At 41.5% G+C, this 20123-nt stretch overlaps 1 protein-coding gene across 25 annotated transcripts in view; it reads left to right on the top strand.

Moving 5' to 3' along the window:
* The window catches only part of EPB41L3 (erythrocyte membrane protein band 4.1 like 3), a 214685-nt gene that overhangs the window by 113028 nt on the left and 81534 nt on the right, over positions 1-20123 (top strand). For all 25 annotated transcript variants that reach the window (XM_049698274.1, XM_049698280.1, XM_049698278.1 and 22 more), the window contains exons 2-3: positions 15865-16058; positions 18931-19128. In XM_049698274.1, coding sequence (XP_049554231.1) covers positions 15876-16058; positions 18931-19128 — 381 coding nt within the window. In that variant the 5' untranslated portion in view covers positions 15865-15875. The remainder of the gene's footprint in view (positions 1-15864; positions 16059-18930; positions 19129-20123) is intronic.

The following is a 20123-nucleotide window of genomic DNA, read 5'->3' as shown; positions in this document are numbered from 1 at the left end:
TTCACAGCCGGACCCTGGCAGAGTCTACTTTGAGGGAGAAAACACCCTTTCCCAGCCTATTTGAGTTTTAAAGTAAGGACTTCCTGTGGCTTCTTTAACTGCATATAAAGCTGCCAGCTAGAGAGATTTATTTTGCTTTCATTTTAAACAGACAGGTTAAAGGATTTAAAAGTAATTTCATTGTGAAAAGTGCAGTAATTTTAAAAAATTATCAGTGTTTGAAGTGAAGCAGGTTCTGCCGTGATTAAACCTTTTCTGAAAACCTAGACCGTAAAGAGTGTACGAAAATTTTTAAAGATGAACTTCATTTCAGCCTTTCTGTTTTTCTTCAAATTTATTTTTGTCTGTAAGGTTTTAAGTTAATCCCCACTGAACTGGAAATGTGTGGATTTAAAAATTGAAAGAGCTATTTGTTGGCTTACTTCCCCGTTAGAGAAAAAGAATCTGAATGGAGCATCACCCCTGTCATTTTTAGTACATTGGGTGGGAAATTCAACCCCCCAGTCGGAATATCTGATTGGAAGGCGGCTCCAGCAGGCTGCGTTTTTATCTACTGAGTCACCTGGAGCGGGGAGGTGGGGGATGTGTGCGGGAGGGGAAGGCGGTGGCTGAGCCAGTCTCCTAAAGCTTTAATTACACAGGATTTGTGGTGCAGATGGAGAACCCTTTCAGTGCTACAGGCACCCAGGGAACAGCCCTGGAGTAAAGAGAATCCTCTTTATCAGCGCCTTCAGAAAACTGGACCAGGCACTGTCTCCAAGCAGCTCATTTGTGTGCCAGGGAGCTCTTTTAAGAACGTTCTTTGTAATCTTCATCCATTGCTAGCATGGAGATAAAAGCTGATGCCTTTACGGTAAAAACAGAATAATTAAATACCTGGCCTCACATTTGTATTGAAGGATGAAAAAACTCAACAGCCTATCAGATCCCAAAGTGCAGAAGGATGCAGAATGCCAGAGGAGCGCCCATTTCCTCCTCCCTGTAAGAGTTGGGAACATTTAGTTAATTGTGCGGTGGCAGAGACTCCATGATATGGAGCTGTGGTGAAAACCGAATTCTATTAATTTGGCTTTGGAATACATATATGTCCCAGAAAATGTGAGCATTAAAAGGGAAACTGATCGAATTTAGCATATTCTATGCGGGGAAGAGTTGAGAGCTTTTAACCTGTATTTGTTCCTGTACATTGCAGTAAACCACAAAAGAGCCCAGGGGTTTAGGAGTCGGACTCAATTGGATCTGAGTTCCCAAGACATTATTTGTGGACACGTGACTTAGGGGACATTTATGTTAAATGAGGCTGATGTATTCAGTCATTCATTCATATACAGGCATTCCTCGGAGATATTGCCGGTTTGGTTCCAGACCACCGCAGTAGAGCACCATCACACAAGTGTTTTGGTTTCCCAGTGCCGATAAAAGTTATGTTTATACTGTACTGTAGTCTGTTAAGTGTGCAGTGGTATTATGTCTTTAAAAATATGTATAGGGCTTCCCTGGTGGCGCAGTGGTTGAGAGTCCGCCTGCCGATGCAGGGCACACGGGTTCGTGCCCCGGTCCGGGAAGATCCCACATGCCGCGGAGCGGCTGGGCCCGTGAGCCATGGCCGCTGAGCCTGCGCGTCCGGAGCCTGTGCTCCGCAACGGGAGAGGCCACAACAGTGAGAGGCCCGCGTACTGCAAAAAAATAAATAAATAAATAAAAAATAAACAAAAATATGTATAAAACTTAATTAAAAATAGTTTATTGTTAATAAGTGCTAACCATCACCTGAGCCATCAGTGAGTCATAATAGTAACATTAAAGATCACAGATCACAGCGTTACTGAACTGAGGCTGGGCTGTTCGCTGCTCGAAAGTCAATAATTCAAGAGGCAAGTGTCAATAGAAAGGAAACGTGCTTTAATCAGAAAAGCCGGCCCTCTGGGGAGAAGGTAGTCTCGTGTCCAGAGACCAACTCCCAAGATTCTGCTCAGCCATGACAGTTTTTAAACGGAAGAATGGTGGGGCGGGGAGTGGAAGAATCTCAGTGAATCATCCAGGCAAGAGGTTGGGGTCTGCATCATTCTCCATTGCGCGCAGGCTGGCTGGACCTCTCTTCAGATGTTGTCTTAGCCATGTGATCTACCTGCAGATTGCTTAGTGGGCTGTTGGGGGAAGAGCGCTAGTCATTCTTGAACTCCTGAGTTGTTCATTCATCTTTTTATCTAGGAAAAGAATCAACAGGTTAATTAGGTTCTTTCAAGGTTAGAAGGGAATAGAAATGGGCAAACAGGAAACGGGGTAAAGGGCTGCTTTCAGCAGATCACCCTACAAATACAATAATGATGAAAAAGTCTGAAATACGGTGAGAATTACCAAAATGTGACACAGACACGAAGTGAACAGTTGCTGTTGGAAAAATGGCGCCGACAGAGTTGCTTGATGCGCGGTTGCCACGAACATTCAATTTGTAAAAACACATTTTCTACAAAGCCCGACAAAGCGAAGCAATACAGTGAGGTCTGCCTGTATTTAATGACCGCGGGGCTGACAGTAATGGTTACTTTGTATGATCTTGTAAGTATTAAATGGAAACAATAGTGGCTTGCCGGGAATTTTCCCATATGTTTGATTTCCTTTTCTCAGCACTGGAAATGCCTTTTTTTCTCCTTATGTCTTTATTGATTCGATCAAACATTATCTGTGCCCTGTGAGTCTTCAAATCCCTACCACCCAGGCTCCTTTAAAAGGCAAGATACAAATATTTACAGGCAGCTTACCTTCCGGGTCCTTAACAGCGTCTACTTTCCCCTTGGTTTCCCTTCTCATTCTCACCACGTGTCCCTCTGGTGACTATTCCCTCTGGTGCCTGCATGAAGCTTGCCATTAGGAGCTAACCACAGAGATAAAAGCCTTGAGACATGCGTGCAGTTTGAGAAAATGAATCCGCCAGATCCGCATTCTGTTGCTCATCTGAATGTTCGGGGCACTTAGGTGAAAGGAAGACCAGCCTTGTATTCACGAGGCCCAGAAACACATACTGTTCGTTCGTTCGTTCGTTCATTTTTTCAACATCTGGTTGTAAGCATTTTCCTGGATAAACAGGCGATCAGAGCACAGGTTTTGTTCTCGGGTTGTTTGAGACAAGCCCTTTTTGTCCCAGCTGTCCTCAACCCTAGCCTCTAGAGAAGCCTGAACCCTGGCTTCTCAACCAGGTACCCCCAGATACCAGAGGGGATGCTGCCCCTCACTAAGGTGCAAAAGTTGGGGGTTTTGGCCATAACCTTGCCCCTATTTTGAAAATGAATGGTTCTGGGGGAGAGAGACCCATTTCAGAAAGAGCCAGGCAGCTCTTGTCGGTGGTGGACGACGACACAGGGTCTGACTCTGTTTTAATTTATTCACTCTCTCTGGTTCACACCTCATTTCTCACAGATGCAGAGTCAGATGCTGGGTAATAGAGAAATATGCTCCTGCATTAAGGTGCCAAAGATATATTTTTGCTAATAAGTTCTTCGCCAGAGATAGAATTGGCCAGCAGTACAGAAGAAACACATCATCTCCTTTTCTCTCCTCTTTTAATTTTAGCCGTTGAATTCTTGAAAATTTTAAACAATGGAGTCGGACAGTTATAACTTGAAACGTATGTTGATGGCGTCTTGTCTATTTGAGGCCCTCCACAAACAACGCTTTTAAAGTTGGAGCTGGTAAAAATCTAGACATCCATTTGAGGCTTAAAGCCACCACCAGTGGAAAGTTAATAATTGTTGAGACTCTAGAAGCAGGGTAGGTACCATTCGTATTTTCTCTAGAAGCAACAATGATCATTTTGTTTGTTTTCCAGAAACTAGCTGGCAGCCTGCTATAGAATCTCAAGGGCTTGCACTAGATGAGAAACTAGAATTGTGATGTTTTATATTTATATATAGATATAGATAGATTAAGTAGTAAAGATAAGTGCATAAAGAAAAGTAAGTAGTAGTGAAAATAGTGTGTAAAACAAAATATAATGTTACAGAAGTTTAAATTTACTCATGTTTGATTTACATTGAATAAAAGAATAAGGTAGCGTATCAGCATCGTGAATTATAGATGATCACATAAGACAGTGATTTTGAAAAGCTGTCTACTTCTGAAATAAGAACAGGAGGTTAAGAGTAGGTTTTATTGCTATTACCGAAGCGCAGAACTTGCGTGGAAGAAAGAGCTCTGTTATCAGAGGCAGAAACTCAGATTTAATTGTTGGCCTGTGCTTGGACAGATGGACACCTACTGACATGGAGAAGACAGAAGTGGAGCAGATGGGGGGCTGGGAGGGCGGGGGCGGGGGTGGGGGTCAGTGCTTTGGATGGAGAAGTGTTCAGTGTCAGGTGCCTCTGAAACACCCAAGGAAGCGAGGAGAGCAGTGGAGTCATATCTGTGGATCTGAAGCTCAGAGAGGTCAGAGTGAGGAACCTGTATCTTGGATGTGCCGTTGTATTTGAAACTGAGTGAAGGAGCTCTGATTCTAAAGACCTGCAGAGTTTAGAAACAGGATGAGAAGGTGGGTGTGAAGAGCAAATGGAAGTGAGGCAGAAGGAGGAGGAACATCAAGAGTGTGTCAGAAACACGGAGAAGTCAGAGATGGGAAGGGACGTCACATGGATTTATTGCCATATAGGGAGGTGGCCGGTAACCTTAGTAAGATTTACTAGAATAATGGGGAATACTCTGAACGGTGAGTGGGAGGGAGGGCGTGGTGACAGCACAGGGAGGAAATTCCTTCCAGAAGTATGGCTGTGAGGAAGAGGAGAGAAGTAGGGCCATCCTGGAGGGGTGGAAGTGGGGGTTGTAGGAGGGTAGAAGGCAAGGTCAAGAGCAGTTGTTTGGGGTGAGTGTGTGGTGTGTGTGTGTGTGTGTGTGTGTGTGTTTAATGGGTGATACTGGGGCTTTTTTTTAATGCAGATAGAATCCGGTAGAGGGGTCAGGGGATATTACTGTCTTTTTACTTGCTTGACGTTGGTGGTTTTGGTGGATCAGTGGATGGTATCCAGGAGTCACAAATACTTAAGCTGAGTATATAAAGGTCTACTAGCCTCCCTTCTGTACATTTATGTTTGAAATACAAAAGGGGGGAAAAAAGCTTGTGTTTTTTTTAAAAAAGAATCGTCTGTTAGTCTTACAGTCCTCTAGGCAGGTAACTGGTGTGAAGGGTTTTTCTTTATGAAGTGCTTTGTTATTCTGTAGGAATCCTGTTTTATATGTAAAGGACAGAGATTTTTATGGAGCATTTTCCTGCACTAAAGTCCTAGGTCTGTGTCTTTTAATAGAATTTTCCTGTGTCACTGAATTTTCTTATCTGCAAGAGAGGTAGATACGTAAATTTGAATGCAGAAGTTAATTTAGCAGTCATTTTTTTAGGAGATGTTAAATTTAGAGATGCTACTTCTAAAAGTGGAAAAGATGAGGATAAACTGACTTTTTTCTTCTGCAGAGTAAAAAATTAGAGCTGAAAAGGAACAAAGCCTGAAATGCATGCCAATGACCATTTTTTATAGGTGAAATGAATTGGGAATTGGGCATGATTTCATTCACACCTGCACAATGCTGCCTTTTAAGCTGACTACCGTTTCTTTTGGTAGTCATTTAATAAATACATCCCTGAGGAGAGGCATAATGAAATACAATTTATGTTTCTTGAAAAGATAAAGGACTCCTCTCGCCATTATCCCAGTACATGTAGTAAATGTCCTTACGCCAGCTTTTAGGGTTTGGAGTTCCTGGGATTCCAGACCTTCCTAAGCTGAAGCAAAACACAATTAACAAGGTAAGTTTAATATAAAGAAAGGGCACAGTTTAAGCCAAAGCTAAGCATAAGCATTTTGTTTCACTTTCCGTTTGTGATTGCAGGTGATGGTGTTACTTCCAGTAACAAATGACTGACAGTTATAGGTAGTCCAGAGTGAATCTATCAGAAGAGAAGGGAACATTGGAAAATAGTCATCTGTAGTGAGTCGGAAAGGAAAATGTGCAATTTCAAGTGGCAAGGGTCATCCAAGAAAGCAGGGAATGAGTATCTTAGAAAAAAAAAAAAAAACCCAAAACAATATAAATATGAAAATCTCATTTTAAAAAATGTTTTGGCATTTGGGTATAAGATTGGAGGTGTACACTATAGAATTATTAAAGTAATGAGTTAAAGTAAGGACTGTATTTAGATGCTTATGATTTTCATTGTGTGCCATTTAAAAATCAGTTTATTGCTTGCTTATATTGGCCTGTGGGTAGGGAGGAAGATTATTAAAAAAAAATGTTTTGAAATTGAATTTAACCGATTGAGGCTGTCGATACTGTTTACTCATAGGTAAACGTATGCCCTTTCAGATATGTGGAATTAAATATTGACTCTAGTGAGATTCCAGAATTTAAAAGCCTTACATTTTTAAGGTTTCTTACTTTACTCTCTCTCAACATCAAGGGAAGTTTTATTTTATTACAACTAGTCCAAAAAACAGCAATGATTTTTATTCCTTGTATTATGCATATAGTGCTGGGGGAAATGATATACCTGGGAAATATTTGACAAGGGCATAGGATTTTATTTGAGGTTTGAGGTTCTATGATTTATGTGATGTGTGACAGGTAAGGTTTTTTTTTTTTTTTTCCTGTCCAAAAGATTTTTATTGAAGCGATAATGTCTAAAAGGTATCAGAAAAGATACCGAAGGGAGGAAAATCTGCAAACTACAACAAAATAGCTAATTACAGGGAAGTCAGTTTTATACAATGCTTGGATAATGGCACATTAAAGGGTATAAAGCTTCAGGCTATCTAAAGTTTAAAAGATATTTAAGTGTTCTTTTATTTAAATAGGGCTTTTTTTTTTTTTTGCATTATCAGTACATTCTGAGAGAAGCTTTTTTATTACCTACATAATTCTCTTAACTTGAATGTTGAAGGTATGTGAAAACGAGGACAATGGGGTAAGTGGGAAAAAGATGTAAAAGTTGAGAACAGTCATAAGCAGAACGAGACTGTACCACTTTGGGCCTCTGCCATTCTTTAGCCATGAACTTAGAGAAGAAAACAACAGACTGATATTATATCACATTATATATGTATATAAATCTAGTTAGGATTTATATACACATGTGTCCATTAGACTAACTTCCTAGAGCTTTTATTTATTTTTTTATTTTTTTATTTTATTTTTTTTTTTAAACATCTTTATTGGAGTATAATTGCTTTACAATGGTATGTTAGTTTCAGCTTCACAACAAAATGAATCAGTTATATATACACATATGTTCCCATATCTCTTCCCGCTTGCGTCTCCCTCCCTCCCACTCTCCCTATCCCACCCCTCCAGGCGGTCACAAAGCACCGAGCTGATCTCCCTGTGCTATGCGGCTGCTTCCCACTAGCTATCTACCTTACGTTTGGTAGTGTATATATGTCCATGCCTCTTTATCGCTTTGTCACCGCTTACCCTTCCCCCTCCCCATAGCCTCAAGTCCATTCTCTAGTAAGTCTGTGTCTTTATTCCTGTTTCACCCCTAGGTTTTTCATGACATTTTTTTTTTCTTAAATTCCATATATATGTGTTAGCATATGGTATTTGTCTCTCTCTTTCTGACTTACTTCACTCTGTATGACAGACTCTAGGTCTATCCACCTCATTACAAATAGCTCAATTTCGTCTCTTTTTATGGCTGAGTAATATTCCATTGTATATATATGCCACATCTTCTTTATCCATTCATCCGATGATGGACACTTAGGTTGCTTCCATCTCTGGGCTATTGTAAATAGAGCTGCAATGAACATTTTGGTACATGACTCTTTTTGAATTATGGTTTTCTCAGGGTATATGCCCAGTAGTGGGATTGCTGGGTCATATGGTAGTTCTATTTGTAGCTTTTTAAGGAACCTCCATACTGTTCTCCACAGTGGCTGTATCAATTTACATTCCCACCAACAGTGTAAGAGGGTTCCCTTTTCTCCACACCCTCTCCAGCATTTATTGTTTCTAGATTTTTTGATGATGGCCATTCTGACTGGTGTGAGATGATATCTCATTGTCGTTTTGATTTGCATTTCTCTAATGATTAGTGATGTTGAGCATTCTTTCATGTGTTTGTTGGCACTCTGTATATCTTCTTTGGAGAAATGTCTATTTAGGTCTTCTGCCCATTTTTGGATTGGGTTGTTTGTTTTTTTGTTATTAAGCTGCATGAGCTGCTTGTAAATTTTGGAGATTAATCCTTTGTCAGTTGCTTCATTTGCAAATATTTTCTCCCATTCTGAGGGTTGTCTTTTTGTCTTCTTTATGGTTTCCTTTGCTGTGCAAAAGCTTTTAAGTTTCATTAGGTCCCATTTGTTTACTTTTGTTTTTATTTCCATTTCTCTAGGAGGTGGGTCAAAAAGGACCTTGCTGTGATTTATGTCATAGAGTGTTCTGCCTATGTTTTCCCCTAAGAGTTTGATAGTTTCTGGCCTTACATTTAGGTCTTTAATCCATTTTGAGCTTATTTTTGTGTATGGTGTTAGGGAGTGATCTAATCTCATACTTTTACATGTAGCTGTCCAGTTTTCCCAGCACCACTTATTGAATAGGCTGTCCTTTCTCCACTGTACATTTCTGCCTCCTTTGTCAAAGATAAGGTGACCATATGTGCGTGGGTTTATCTCTGGGCTTTCTATCCTGTTCCATTGAGCTATCTTTCTGTTTTTGTGCCAGTACCATACTGTCTTGATTACTGTAGCTTTGTAGTATAGTCTGAAGTCAGGAAGCCTGATTCCTCCAGCTCCATTTTTCGTTCTCAAGATTGCTTTGGCTATTCAGGGTCTTTTGTGTTTCCATACAAATTGTGAAATTTTTTGTTCTAGTTCTGTGAAAAATGCCAGTGGTAGTTTCATAGGGATTGCATTGAATCTGTAGATTGCTTTGGGTAGTAGAGTCATTTTCACAATGTTGATTCTTCCAATCCAAGAACATGGTATATCTCTCCATCTATTTGTATCATTTTTAATTTCTTTCATCAGTGTCTTATAATTTTCTGCATACAGGTCTTTTGTCTCCTTAGGTAGGTTTATTCCTAGATATTTTATTCTTTTTGTTGCAATGGTAAATGGGAGTGTTTTCTTGATTTCACTTTCAGATTTTTCATCCTTAGTGTACAGGAATGCCAAAGATTTCTGTGCATTAATTTTGTATCCTGCTACTTTACCAAATTCATTGATTAGCTCTAGTAGTTTTCTGGTAGCATCTTTAGGATTCTCTATGTATAGGATCATGTCATCTGCAAACAGTGACAGCTTTACTTCTTCTTTTCCGATTTGGATTCCTTTTATTTCCTTTTCTTCTCTCATTGCTGTGGCTAAAACTTCCAAAACTATGTTGAATAAGAGTGGTGAGAGTGGGCAACCTTGTCTTGTTCCTGATCTTAGTGGAAATGCTTTCAGTTTTTCACCATTGAGGACGATGTTGGCTGTGGGTTTGTCATATATGGCCTTTATTATGTTGAGGAAAGTTCCCTCTATGCCTACTTTCTGCAGGGTTTTTATCATAAATGGGTGTTGAATTTTGTCAAAAGCTTTCTCTGCATCTATTGAGATGATCGTATGGTTTTTCTCCTTCAATTTGTTAATATGGTGTATCACATTGATTGATTTGCGTATATTGAAGAATCCTTGCATTCCTGGAATAAACCCCACTTGATCATGGTGTATGATCCGTTTAATGTGCTGTTGGATTCTGTTTGCTAGTATTTTGTTGAGGATCTTTGCATCTATGTTCATCAGTGATATTGGCCTGTAGTTTTCTTTCTTTGTGACATCCTTGTCTGGTTTTGGTATCAGGGTGATGGTGGCCTTGTAGAATGAGTTGGGGAGTGTTCCTCCCTCTGCTATATTTTGGAAGAGTCTGAGAAGGATAGGTGATAGCTCTTCTCTAAATGTTTGATAGAATTCGCCTGTGAAGCCATCTGGTCCTGGGCTTTTGCTTGTTGGAAGATTTTTAATCACAGTTTCAATTTCAGTGCTTGTGATTGGTCTGTTCATATTTTCTATTTCTTCCTGATTCAGTCTTGGCAGGTTGTGCCTTTCTAAGAATTTGTCCATTTCTTCCAGGTTGTCCATTTTATTGGCATAGAGTTGCTTGTAGTAATCTCTCATGATCTTTTGTATTTCTGCAGTGTCAGTTGTTACTTCTCCTTTTTCATTTCTAATTCTATTGATTTGAGTCTTCTCCCTTATTTTCTTGATGAGTCTAGCTAATGGTTTATCAATTTTGTTTATCCTTTCAAAGAACCAGCTTTTAGTTTTATTGATCTTTGCTATCGTTTCCTTCATTTCTTTTTCATTTATTTCTGATCTGATTTTTATGATTTCTTTCCTCCTGCTAACTTTGGGGTTTTTTTGTTCTTCTTTCTCTAATTGCTTGAGGTGCAAGGTTAGGTTGTTTATTCTAGATGTTTCCTGCTTCTTAAGGTGGGCTTGTATTGCTCAGGTAAGGTTTTGTACGGTGTATTCATAGGTAGAAAATAATGGTAGGTTATTTTACTGTTTAAGTAGTTGATAGGTCGTTCCTGGGCTACGTCCATTTTGCATTTTTATTCAGCGTTTGTAGAGCTGGCTCCCTGCCTTCGGGACGACGTATAGAATTAAAGACAAAAGCCAGGTACTGAATGGTTTCATAGTGAAAGTCAAAACTGGGATTATTCCTTTACTGATTTTGCTCTTCTATTTCATATATAGTGAATCCTGGGGCTAATGTCATGTTTAGAAAGATTTTTATTTTAACACGTATTTAACCACATTTTCAAGTTTAGAGTGCACTGATGTGAGATGTATAATACCACAACGACTTTTGTGTAAAAAGTCCTTAGGTTTAAAAAGTAGTAAGGAAATTGGGAGAAGATGGTGAAAGAGGCAACAGGTTTGTCAGCTTAACCAGAAAGAAGATCTCAAGTTTCCGGCCTTTCACTGCCCCCTGCACCACCCCCAGCCCGTCCCCTACCCCCACCTCACTTAGTCATCACTGATTTCTAGTCCGAACCCCTTGTTTTATAGAAGGGGAAGTGGGAGAGTAAAAAAAAATTAGTCACGCAAGACCATACATGGCAACTTATTTGCTGCTGATTATTTTCTTGTATTGTATCTATAAAGATTATACATAGATTTTAAAGTAATTTTTTAATTTTGAGATATGATTCTGGTTTTCTGCTTCTGTGACACTTTTGACATCTAATTACTAAGTTATAGCCATTATCTGCTGAAACACAGATAATAACAACAGAGAACCCTAAGTAGGATATTCATAGAAGATAGAAAATATTGAAGGTATTCAAATTTCTTCAATAATATGATTTATATGCTGGAACTGTCCTGTCTAGGAACAACTAAGCATCTTCTTAAAATATGCTTTTTCTAATAGTCATTTATGTTTTACTTTGTAAATTCATGACCTAGTGGCTTTTAGGTTACTCTTTTATAGAGATTCTCTAAACCACCTGAACATTTTCTTTTTTGTGTTTCTGGAAGACCTTTACAACTACTGATAAAAGCATTAGACTGTGAACAGAACAATAGTGTCTATTACCTTGAGAGATTTGATTTTGAAAGTTGTAACTGAGTTCCGTTTTCTATTTCTAAAGAGTAGAAATATCTACTCTTTACCCACCCACTTAAGAGATCTTACAGTGGTTAAAAACTACAAGGAAGAGTTATTACACTTTTAAATGCATAGTTATATAATAAATGGGGTTGATTTTATTTAGTCATTCATTAAATTATTATTGAAGTACCCACTATGTTCTAGTTTTCAGATATAAACAAACATGATTTCCCCCCTTGAGTATATGGGGAGGAGGTTGAGAGATGGCTGAATAATAATAAAATTTGATGCATTATGGGAAGGAAACAATGAGGCACAATTAGGATAACTGTGCAACGAGGGAAAGCCTCTCTCAGCCAACACTTGAGGAATGAGGAGTCAGGCACTTGAAGAGCAGAGGAAAAAATGTTCTCAGCAAACAGAACAGCGTGTCCAGAAAACCCTGAAGCAAAACAAAGGCCTGATGTGGTTTACACACTGGAAGGAGACCACGTGGCTGGATCTCAGGTGGATGGCCGGATGGGCATGCCGCTGGGTGTCGGTAGGGTGTTGAGGCCTCAGCTGAGCCATGAAGGCCATGGGAATTAAGAGTTTTGATGTTAACTTCAAGCACATTGGGAAGTTATTAAAGGATTTTCTGTGGTGAGTGACGTGACTGGATTTATGTTTTATGAAGGTCAACAGAATAGAGGTGGATAGGAATCGAGGCAGTGAAAAGGGAGTTATTGAAGGATGCAGAACTTTCTGTTGTATATTAATAAGGAAGACGAGGGAAAGGAAAGTGTCAGGGGTGACTTCTGCAATTCTGGCTGGAAGGAGTGGCATTGCCACTTATTGAGGTGGGGAAATTGAGGAGGGGAGAGAAATCAGCAGGTGCCTGTGAGGTGTCAGTGAGGAGTGTCCAGTGCACAGCTGGACACTAGTCTGAAAGCTCAGGACAGAGGTTTGGACCAGAGATGTGAATATGCGAGCCGTTGGCATGTGGGAAGTATTTAAAGCTCTGGGAAAAAAAAAATAGAAGAGAAGAGGGCCTAGGAGTGAGTTTTCTGGGTCATTCCCACATTTAGAGGTTGGATAAGGAGTAACCTGTAACAGTGAATGCAAAGGAGTCGCCAGAGAGAGAGGAGGAAAGCAGGAGGGTGTGGGGTGTTCTGAATCATGTTGACAAGTAAAGTCTCATCACCTGAGTTGGGGCTGCTATGAGGTCAGGTGAGACAAGGACAGGCAAGAGTGGATTATCCTCTGTAGTGGCCACAAGAGCAGCCCCGATGGAATCAGGCTGGAGTGGTGGCAGAGAAAGAAGAAATGAGGAAGTGAGACAGGGTCGACAAGATTTTTGAGAAGTTATGGGTAGAGAGCAGGGAAATATGGTGGTAGCTGCCAGAGGATGTGAGATCAAGAGAAGGCTACTTTGTTTTAGTAAGATGGGAGCCACTCAAGTCTGGGTTTGGGTAGAATTTTAATCTGTAGAATGTGTATTAGATTCGGTGTTGGCTGGTTTACTGAGGTGCAAACAAGACAGAAGGATTCTGCCTTGTGTGACCATCCAGAGCAGGTGGGCTGCCCTCCATGAGGTCATCCCGGGACCCCGGCTGAGGGGGGCGGCTCTGGCATCTTCCTCAACTTGGGGCTTCCATGATCAGGTCTGTAGTAATGACATCAGTCAGTATTTTCCAGACAATGGGAAAGGGAAATCTAGGGCAAGTGGCTTTCTTTTTATGAAGATGACCTAAATATTGAATACATTTTCTCCATTGTATCATGGGTCCAGACTTAATCACACGGCCCCAACTCACTGTGGTCTCCACCTGGGTGGAGGCGTGCCAGCTGAAACGGAAAATTTGATTACTAAAGGAAAGATGGAAAAAATAGATTCTGGAGAGAGTCTATTTCAGCCACAGACTCTGGGCTCCTTGAAGGTAGGTAGGGTGTAGGGAGTTACAACATATTTATCTCTGCCTCTAAACCAGGAGCAGTGCTTGACTCATATTTGGTACTCAGTAAGGGTTGGGTGAGTTGAACTGATTATTAAAATTAATCCTCCCCCTCCTAAATGGTAAAATTCAACCATAGGCTCTGAATTACACAATCACCACCTCTGCCTCCCCCTCCACTGTTTTTTCTGTAGACTTGACACTTTGCGGTATAAGCATAAAAATGCGAATATCATATTTGCCTTCAAGATTTGCTTGAAAATGTAAAATGTAAGAAGGAAAGAGAAAATGTTTTAGTTTTATGTAGATCCCTATCTGGCTTTGCATTTGGACTTGATATTTACATTTACATTGGGTAACTGAGCACATGCCAGGTTGACAGGTCTTTTATTCAACAGACAGAATAGCTGGTGATTGTAAAAAGTAACCTTAAACAGAAAGCACAGATACCACATTTAGTTTATAAGATAGATTGGTATTTGTAATGTTTCCCTCTTCAAATTATTAAGCATCTTCCAATGTGTATTGTGAAAATAGGAACTAACTGGTAGTTTTACTATGGAGGTTTATTTTTCATAAAAATTCTACTCATACTAACGGGTGTATCATTTGCTTAAAGTATTACACTAGCCCTTTGCTCATGGTATTTTTACCATAAAATTAGAATTAGGAAGGGAAATTATGTGATTATCTGAGATATTCATTTTTGAGATATTTACCACATAGCTAAGATGAGAAATTACTTAAAATGACATGGTGACCACTGGTATAGCAGCTCTCTTGCTGCTTAGAGCAAAAAATGGCTTTAATTATAGCGGTATGTCTATTAGTAGTAGGAAGAGGTAACAGCAAGAAATAGGTTCTTGGGTTTCCCTGGTGGCGCAGTGGTTGGGAGTCCGCCTGCCAATGCAGGGGACAGGGGTTCGTGCCCCGGTCCGGGAAGATCCCACGTGCCGCGGAGCGGCTGGGCCCATGAGCCGTGGCCGCTGAGCCTGCGCGTCCGGAGCCTGTGCTCCACAACGGGAGAGGCCACAACAGTGAGAGGCCCGCATACCGCAAAAAAAAAAAAAAAAAAAAAGAGGTTCTTTAGATGTGATGATGTTCACATGAGATCACATGTCATTTGGCAGATGTGGAAACTGAGGCACAAAATACTTATGTCTTGACGAGTAAGTTATAAGGAGATGGCAGTTATATTTTACGGCATCCTTTTTAGGATGTAAGAGCAGATTATTCTATGTCAGGATCTGTTGTTTGAGTTCCTGATGGGATATGAGAAGGACAAACTTCTTCAACACTCACGGGAAATAGGAGGGAACCAGGAAGAAGCCTTTGAGAGTGAACTTGTGATGAGCGGGAGAGGTGATGCTACCCGACTTCCCTCCGCCGTGGCCAGGGGTGGTCCAGTGCGGGACAGGTTCCTCAACACCGAAGAAGCCGCTGATGTACTGTGGTTACTCGTTCAAAAGGGAATAACAGGGACTTCCCTGGTGGCGCCGTGGTTAAGAATCCACCTGCCAGTGCAGGGGACACGGGTTCAAGCCCTGGTCCGGGAAGATCCCACGTGCCGCAGAGCAACTAAGCCCGTGCGCCACAACTACTGAGCCTGTGCTCTAGAGCCTGCGAGCCACAGTTACTGAAGCCCACACGCCTAGAGCCCATGCTCCGCAACAAGAGAAGCCACCTCAATGAGAAGCCTGCGCACCGCGACGAAGGATAGCCCCCGCTCGCTGCAAGTAGAGAAAGCCGCGTGCAGCAACAAACACCCAATGCAGCCAAAAATAAATAAATAAATAAATTTATTTAAGAAGAAAAGGGAATAACATTTACGGGAAAATCACAGAGGGGGAGGGTGTTTATTCGCAGAAGAATGGATGGATTCACGGGTGTGGAAGGGCAGAGCAGGGCCCCTGGGAAGGGGAAAGGGAATGAGAAAGAGCATCCGCTTCCATTACTAGATCATCGTTGCCAGAGATTGAAATGTATCTCCAGCTGATTCAGAAAATTCATTTTTCTGAAATTAAACGTATCTAAGTTAGGTAATTATTATGACGGTAATGTCATTTCACGGTCATCTGTGGCAAAAATCTAATAGGGATAAAGCCTGTGATCGTTCCAAATTAGCATTTACTACTAAATGTTCCTTTTGAGACGTCGACGGGCACCCGTCCTTGTGGTGAATTGGACAAGGCTGTTAGGTATGTGTGGTGGGATCGTGTTTTGGTTCTTAGCGTTTCTCCATCTTTCCTGTGCTGGTTTCCTTCAGCCGTTCACTGTAACCTCCCGCCTTTCTTGCCTGCCTGGGGGAGGTCACGGCACCAAGTGATGGGCCCTTCCCGTTTTCTGCTTGCAGAACAATCAACCATGACAACCGAATCGGGATCAGACTTGGAATCGAAGCCGGAGCCGGAGGCCGAGCCCCAGGAGGGTCACGCGGGGGCACAGCTGGGGGCGCAGCCAGGAGCTGAGCCAGGCAGTGAAGAGCAGCCCCAGGCACTGGAGCAGTTGGAGGAGGCGGCAGCGCACAGCACGCCCGTGAGGAAGGAGGTGAGTCTGGACTACCCCGCACTTGCGAGCATCCCCCCCGCCAAAACCCATGAAAGAATGTTTGCTGAGCTTTTCCAGGCTCTGCTCTGACCTTGGCCTCTTAGCACTAGAGGGAACCACCAGGGGTCATCTGCTTGGCCCCTTCTGGTCCTGGGCAGATGGAAAGTTAGGCTATTTTAAGGCTTTCAGTGAATGACATTCCACAGCCTTGCTTGGTGACGCCTTCCTTTGATGAAAGCATTTGAACTCACACTGAAATCTGGACTGCAGGTCAGTGGTTTTTGTCTGGGTTTACGGGGAGGCTAGACACTGCTCTGGCGGCTCTAATTATGCGCCCGGTTGTTTATTTAAGCCTTGGGTTCAGAGCTCTTGTGATTTTTCCCTGGGGCCACTCTGACCCTAAAGTTGCCAGCTACTTATAGTGGGTGTTCGTGCCTCTTTCCCTCTCCCGTGGACATGTCTATTTTCAACTCTGTTACCTAAACATGTTTAAGTTGTCATGGATATGTGATTATTCCTTTTAAAAGCTTTCCTACAAAATATAAAGCACGATTTATACCTGGGCCTTGAATGAATCCGTGTTTAAATTTCTTTGGCTTGAAACTTCAAACCAGGAATCAGCATGTTTTAGGGTCCCGACTCATGGGTTAAGGAAATCTGGGAGTCCCTACACATGGTTGACCTCTTACAGGTTGGAAGTATTTGTGTCAAGCCAGAAATTCTAGAAGATGTTAAGAGACATGAAGGAAGTGGCATGTCTTTGGAAAACACAACACATTGGTATAGCCTTAAACTACTGTGTGTTTACAGCCTGATTATTTTATTTCTTTTCCCATGGTATTTAAGTTCCGCTTTTAAATGGTATAAAGAGTAATGTTTATTTTCATGCTCTGTAAATAGATGCTCTGTCTGATCTCAGACATTTTGTGCAGGGAGCTGGGGGTTATCCTTCAACCTGTCAAACAGAATCAAAGGAACGGTGCTGTCATCATGGTTTTCCTTTATCTTTTCTTTTTGTGGAGACGTGATGGTGGTAGTGTTTTGTTTGTTAATTTTCAGATCTTCCGAAATTTAAAGTTACTAGGCTGGATTTTTCTCTCTTCTTTCCTAACTCTGAAATGAAATAAACGTGAAAGTGGGGGAAATCGGAGAGAAGGAAGAGTTTCCATACCCAGGCACGATTAGACATGTGTATTTAATAAATGGATTGACTTTCTGTAGTCAGACGTTTGAAACTAAAGAGGAGTGACTCGAAGCCACTGGAGGGAAAGGTGACTGGCGGCAGAGTCACGAGACTTTAGCCCCGCCTCCCCCCTGGTTATCTCAGTTGTCTCAGGACTCTTTCGAGTCCTCTGGACCTCAGCTTACTCATTTACAGAACGAAGAGATCAGAAAAGATAATTTTCTAGGATTCTTCCACTCTCAGATTCTCTCGTTCACACCGGGTGCCCAGTCATGTTCGAGGTAGAATGAAGTGTGCTTTGGTATCTCGTGATGATTAAAGTGTGGGCTTTGGCTGGATCTGAATTCCAGTTGACGAGTTTGGTGACCTTGAGAAAGCTGCAACTCTCAATATGGTCTTACTCTCCAGCCCATGAACTTCAGCCACCAGGCTGGTGGTATATTCATGAGAGAGGAAATTTCGTGCTTATGTAAGGGGCCCAAACTGAGTTTCAAAACATATCTTCCTTTGGACTTTCAGAGTGTATTTGCAGACCATGGAAGCACGGAAGCTGTGGTCTGGCCCTTGGGTTGAATGTGCGTTGATGGTCATTTAATACATAGAAAAAGGGCAGAAAAAGAGTTGTTGGAGGGGAGTGCACAGGGAGACTGCCAAGGGGACTGACTGAGGGGAGGACTTTATTGTTCATAGGATGTCCTCTGCAGTTCTGAGTCTAGCTTGGACTGGACTGTTGTGATTTGAAAGCAGATTAAAGCTTTTGGACAGGTTTGATCTGTTCTTATACTAGCTCATTACAGTGAAGGGGGAAGCAGATTTAAGGGATTACTTTGTAGTGAATTTCAGTGCTGCTGGCTTCATTGAATTGAGTTAGAGCTAAATCAAATATTTTAACAGTTGTGAAATTACTGAGAAGATTAATACTTGAATCTATGTAGGCCTTACAATTTATAAGATACCTGGTATGTTTATGGGACAGTTATGGGTCATGGAATAAAGGAGGATCCAGTGAATGAAAGAAGCAGAATACATTAGGTTAAATCTTAGATGCTTTATTTGTTTTTAAGGCTTATACTACCCAGTGCCTTTTTTTTTCCCCCAATTGAAGTGTGTTAGTTTCAGGTGTACAGCAAAGTGATTCACTTATACATATATATACATATTCCTTTTCCGATTCTTTTCCATTATAGGTTGCTATAGATAATATAGTTCCCTGTGCCGTGCAGTAGGTCCTTGTTTATCTGTTTTATGTATAGTAGTGTATCTTCGTTAATCCCAAACTCCTAATCTGTCCTTCTACCACCCTTTCCCCTCCAGTAACCAGAAGTCCTCTCACTGTGTCTGTGGAAGCCGATGCCTTTTAGAAAGTCAGGAGCCCACTTTTGTACCCTCCTTTGCTTAGTGGAACCTTGGTGGCATTTGCTAAGAGCTTAGCACTGCTAATGTAAATCCTTGAGTCAAACTGAAATAAGGCCCTGTGGGTACTTTTAAACTGCAGGAGTTACTTAAGTGTAACTGTTAGCGTTCTAAGTATTTGTATATGTATATCCATTCCTAATATCCTAATTCAGACATCCCTCATCCTTTAGGAAATAGGAAAGCCTGTTTCTAAAGTGTGCTGTTATTGCCTGAGCAATGCAATATTTATTTCCTGTCTTGCAGTGAAAACTGTCCATTGTTTGCTCTTCGCAGGTCACTGACAAGGACCAGGAGTTTGGCGCCGGACCTGCCAAACAGCCCGAATATCAGCAATTTGAAGACGATAAACTTTCCCAGAAATCATCTAGCAGCAAACTATCTCGATCTCCATTAAAGATTGTCAAAAAGCCAAAAAGCATGCAGTGCAAAGTGATACTTCTGGATGGATCAGAATATACCTGCGATGTAGAGGTAAATGTATATTTTAAAACTTTTTTTGGTCCCAGATATTGAGAGCTGGGAAATATTGCTGTAAAGCATACAAGATGCCTCTTTGTTTTTCCAGAACTCTGGAAAATTACTCAGACAAAATTATTTCCGAAGTCTCTCACAGAGGATCAAATTACTGAAAATACTTATAAAGTCCCCAAAATGTTACAATCGAGAGAAAAATGTGGTCTTTAAATAAAAAAAAAAAAGAAGAAGAAGAAGAAATCTCTAATACTTTCCATGGTAGGAAAGACATTTTGGAGGCCTTAAAAATCAAGTGTTCTTTAATATCCTGACTATGAGCTAACATTGAAATGAATTTTACCTTTTCTGTTTGCGTAACTTACGGCCAAGTTGTTAATTGGTAGAAACTTGGAGATTTCTGTATACAGGAGCGGTAGGATGATTTGAACTGTGAATGTCCTTTTCTTGCTTGGAGAATGGGTAGTTTTTAAAATGCACGTGGTGGTGGGCATTGCAGCTCGAGTGTAAAGAGGTGTGCTCCTCTGTGTTTCTTTGTAAAGAAAACAAAAATTCTTCTGAGAGAAGGGGCAGGTGAGTGACTCTTGTCAGAGATGTTTGGCCAGACCAAGTTAACAAGTGAGAGTGACACAGGCTGTTGAGAGTGGCGGCAATGGATGGTTGTTGAGCTCCCAGGTATCACGGGGACACAGGCCGGGCGTGAACTCTGGTGGGAAAACCAGGTCTGCCCTGTCCACCACCGACCGCGTCTTTTTCCCCCAGCTGGGAGGGAGCAAGCAGCTTGCTCTTTCTGCAAGTTGATTCCATTTCAGATTGAATATTTTCATTCAGAGAGCTACTCTCCCGCCTCCATCCCCTTGCCCTTGGTCCTGCATGGGCATCGCACATCCCTCTGTGCCAGCCCCGCCCACCACATGCCTCCAATGGTCCCCTCTTCTGCCCAGGGTGCTGAGAGTCTGCTGGCTCCGCAGCCAGCGTACATCTGTGTGTGGTCA

The sequence above is a fragment of the Orcinus orca genome, chromosome 15 (assembly GCF_937001465.1).
Source record: "Orcinus orca chromosome 15, mOrcOrc1.1, whole genome shotgun sequence".
Taxonomy (NCBI): Eukaryota; Metazoa; Chordata; class Mammalia; order Artiodactyla; family Delphinidae; genus Orcinus; species Orcinus orca.
This window is presented reverse-complemented; position numbering and strand designations above follow the sequence as displayed.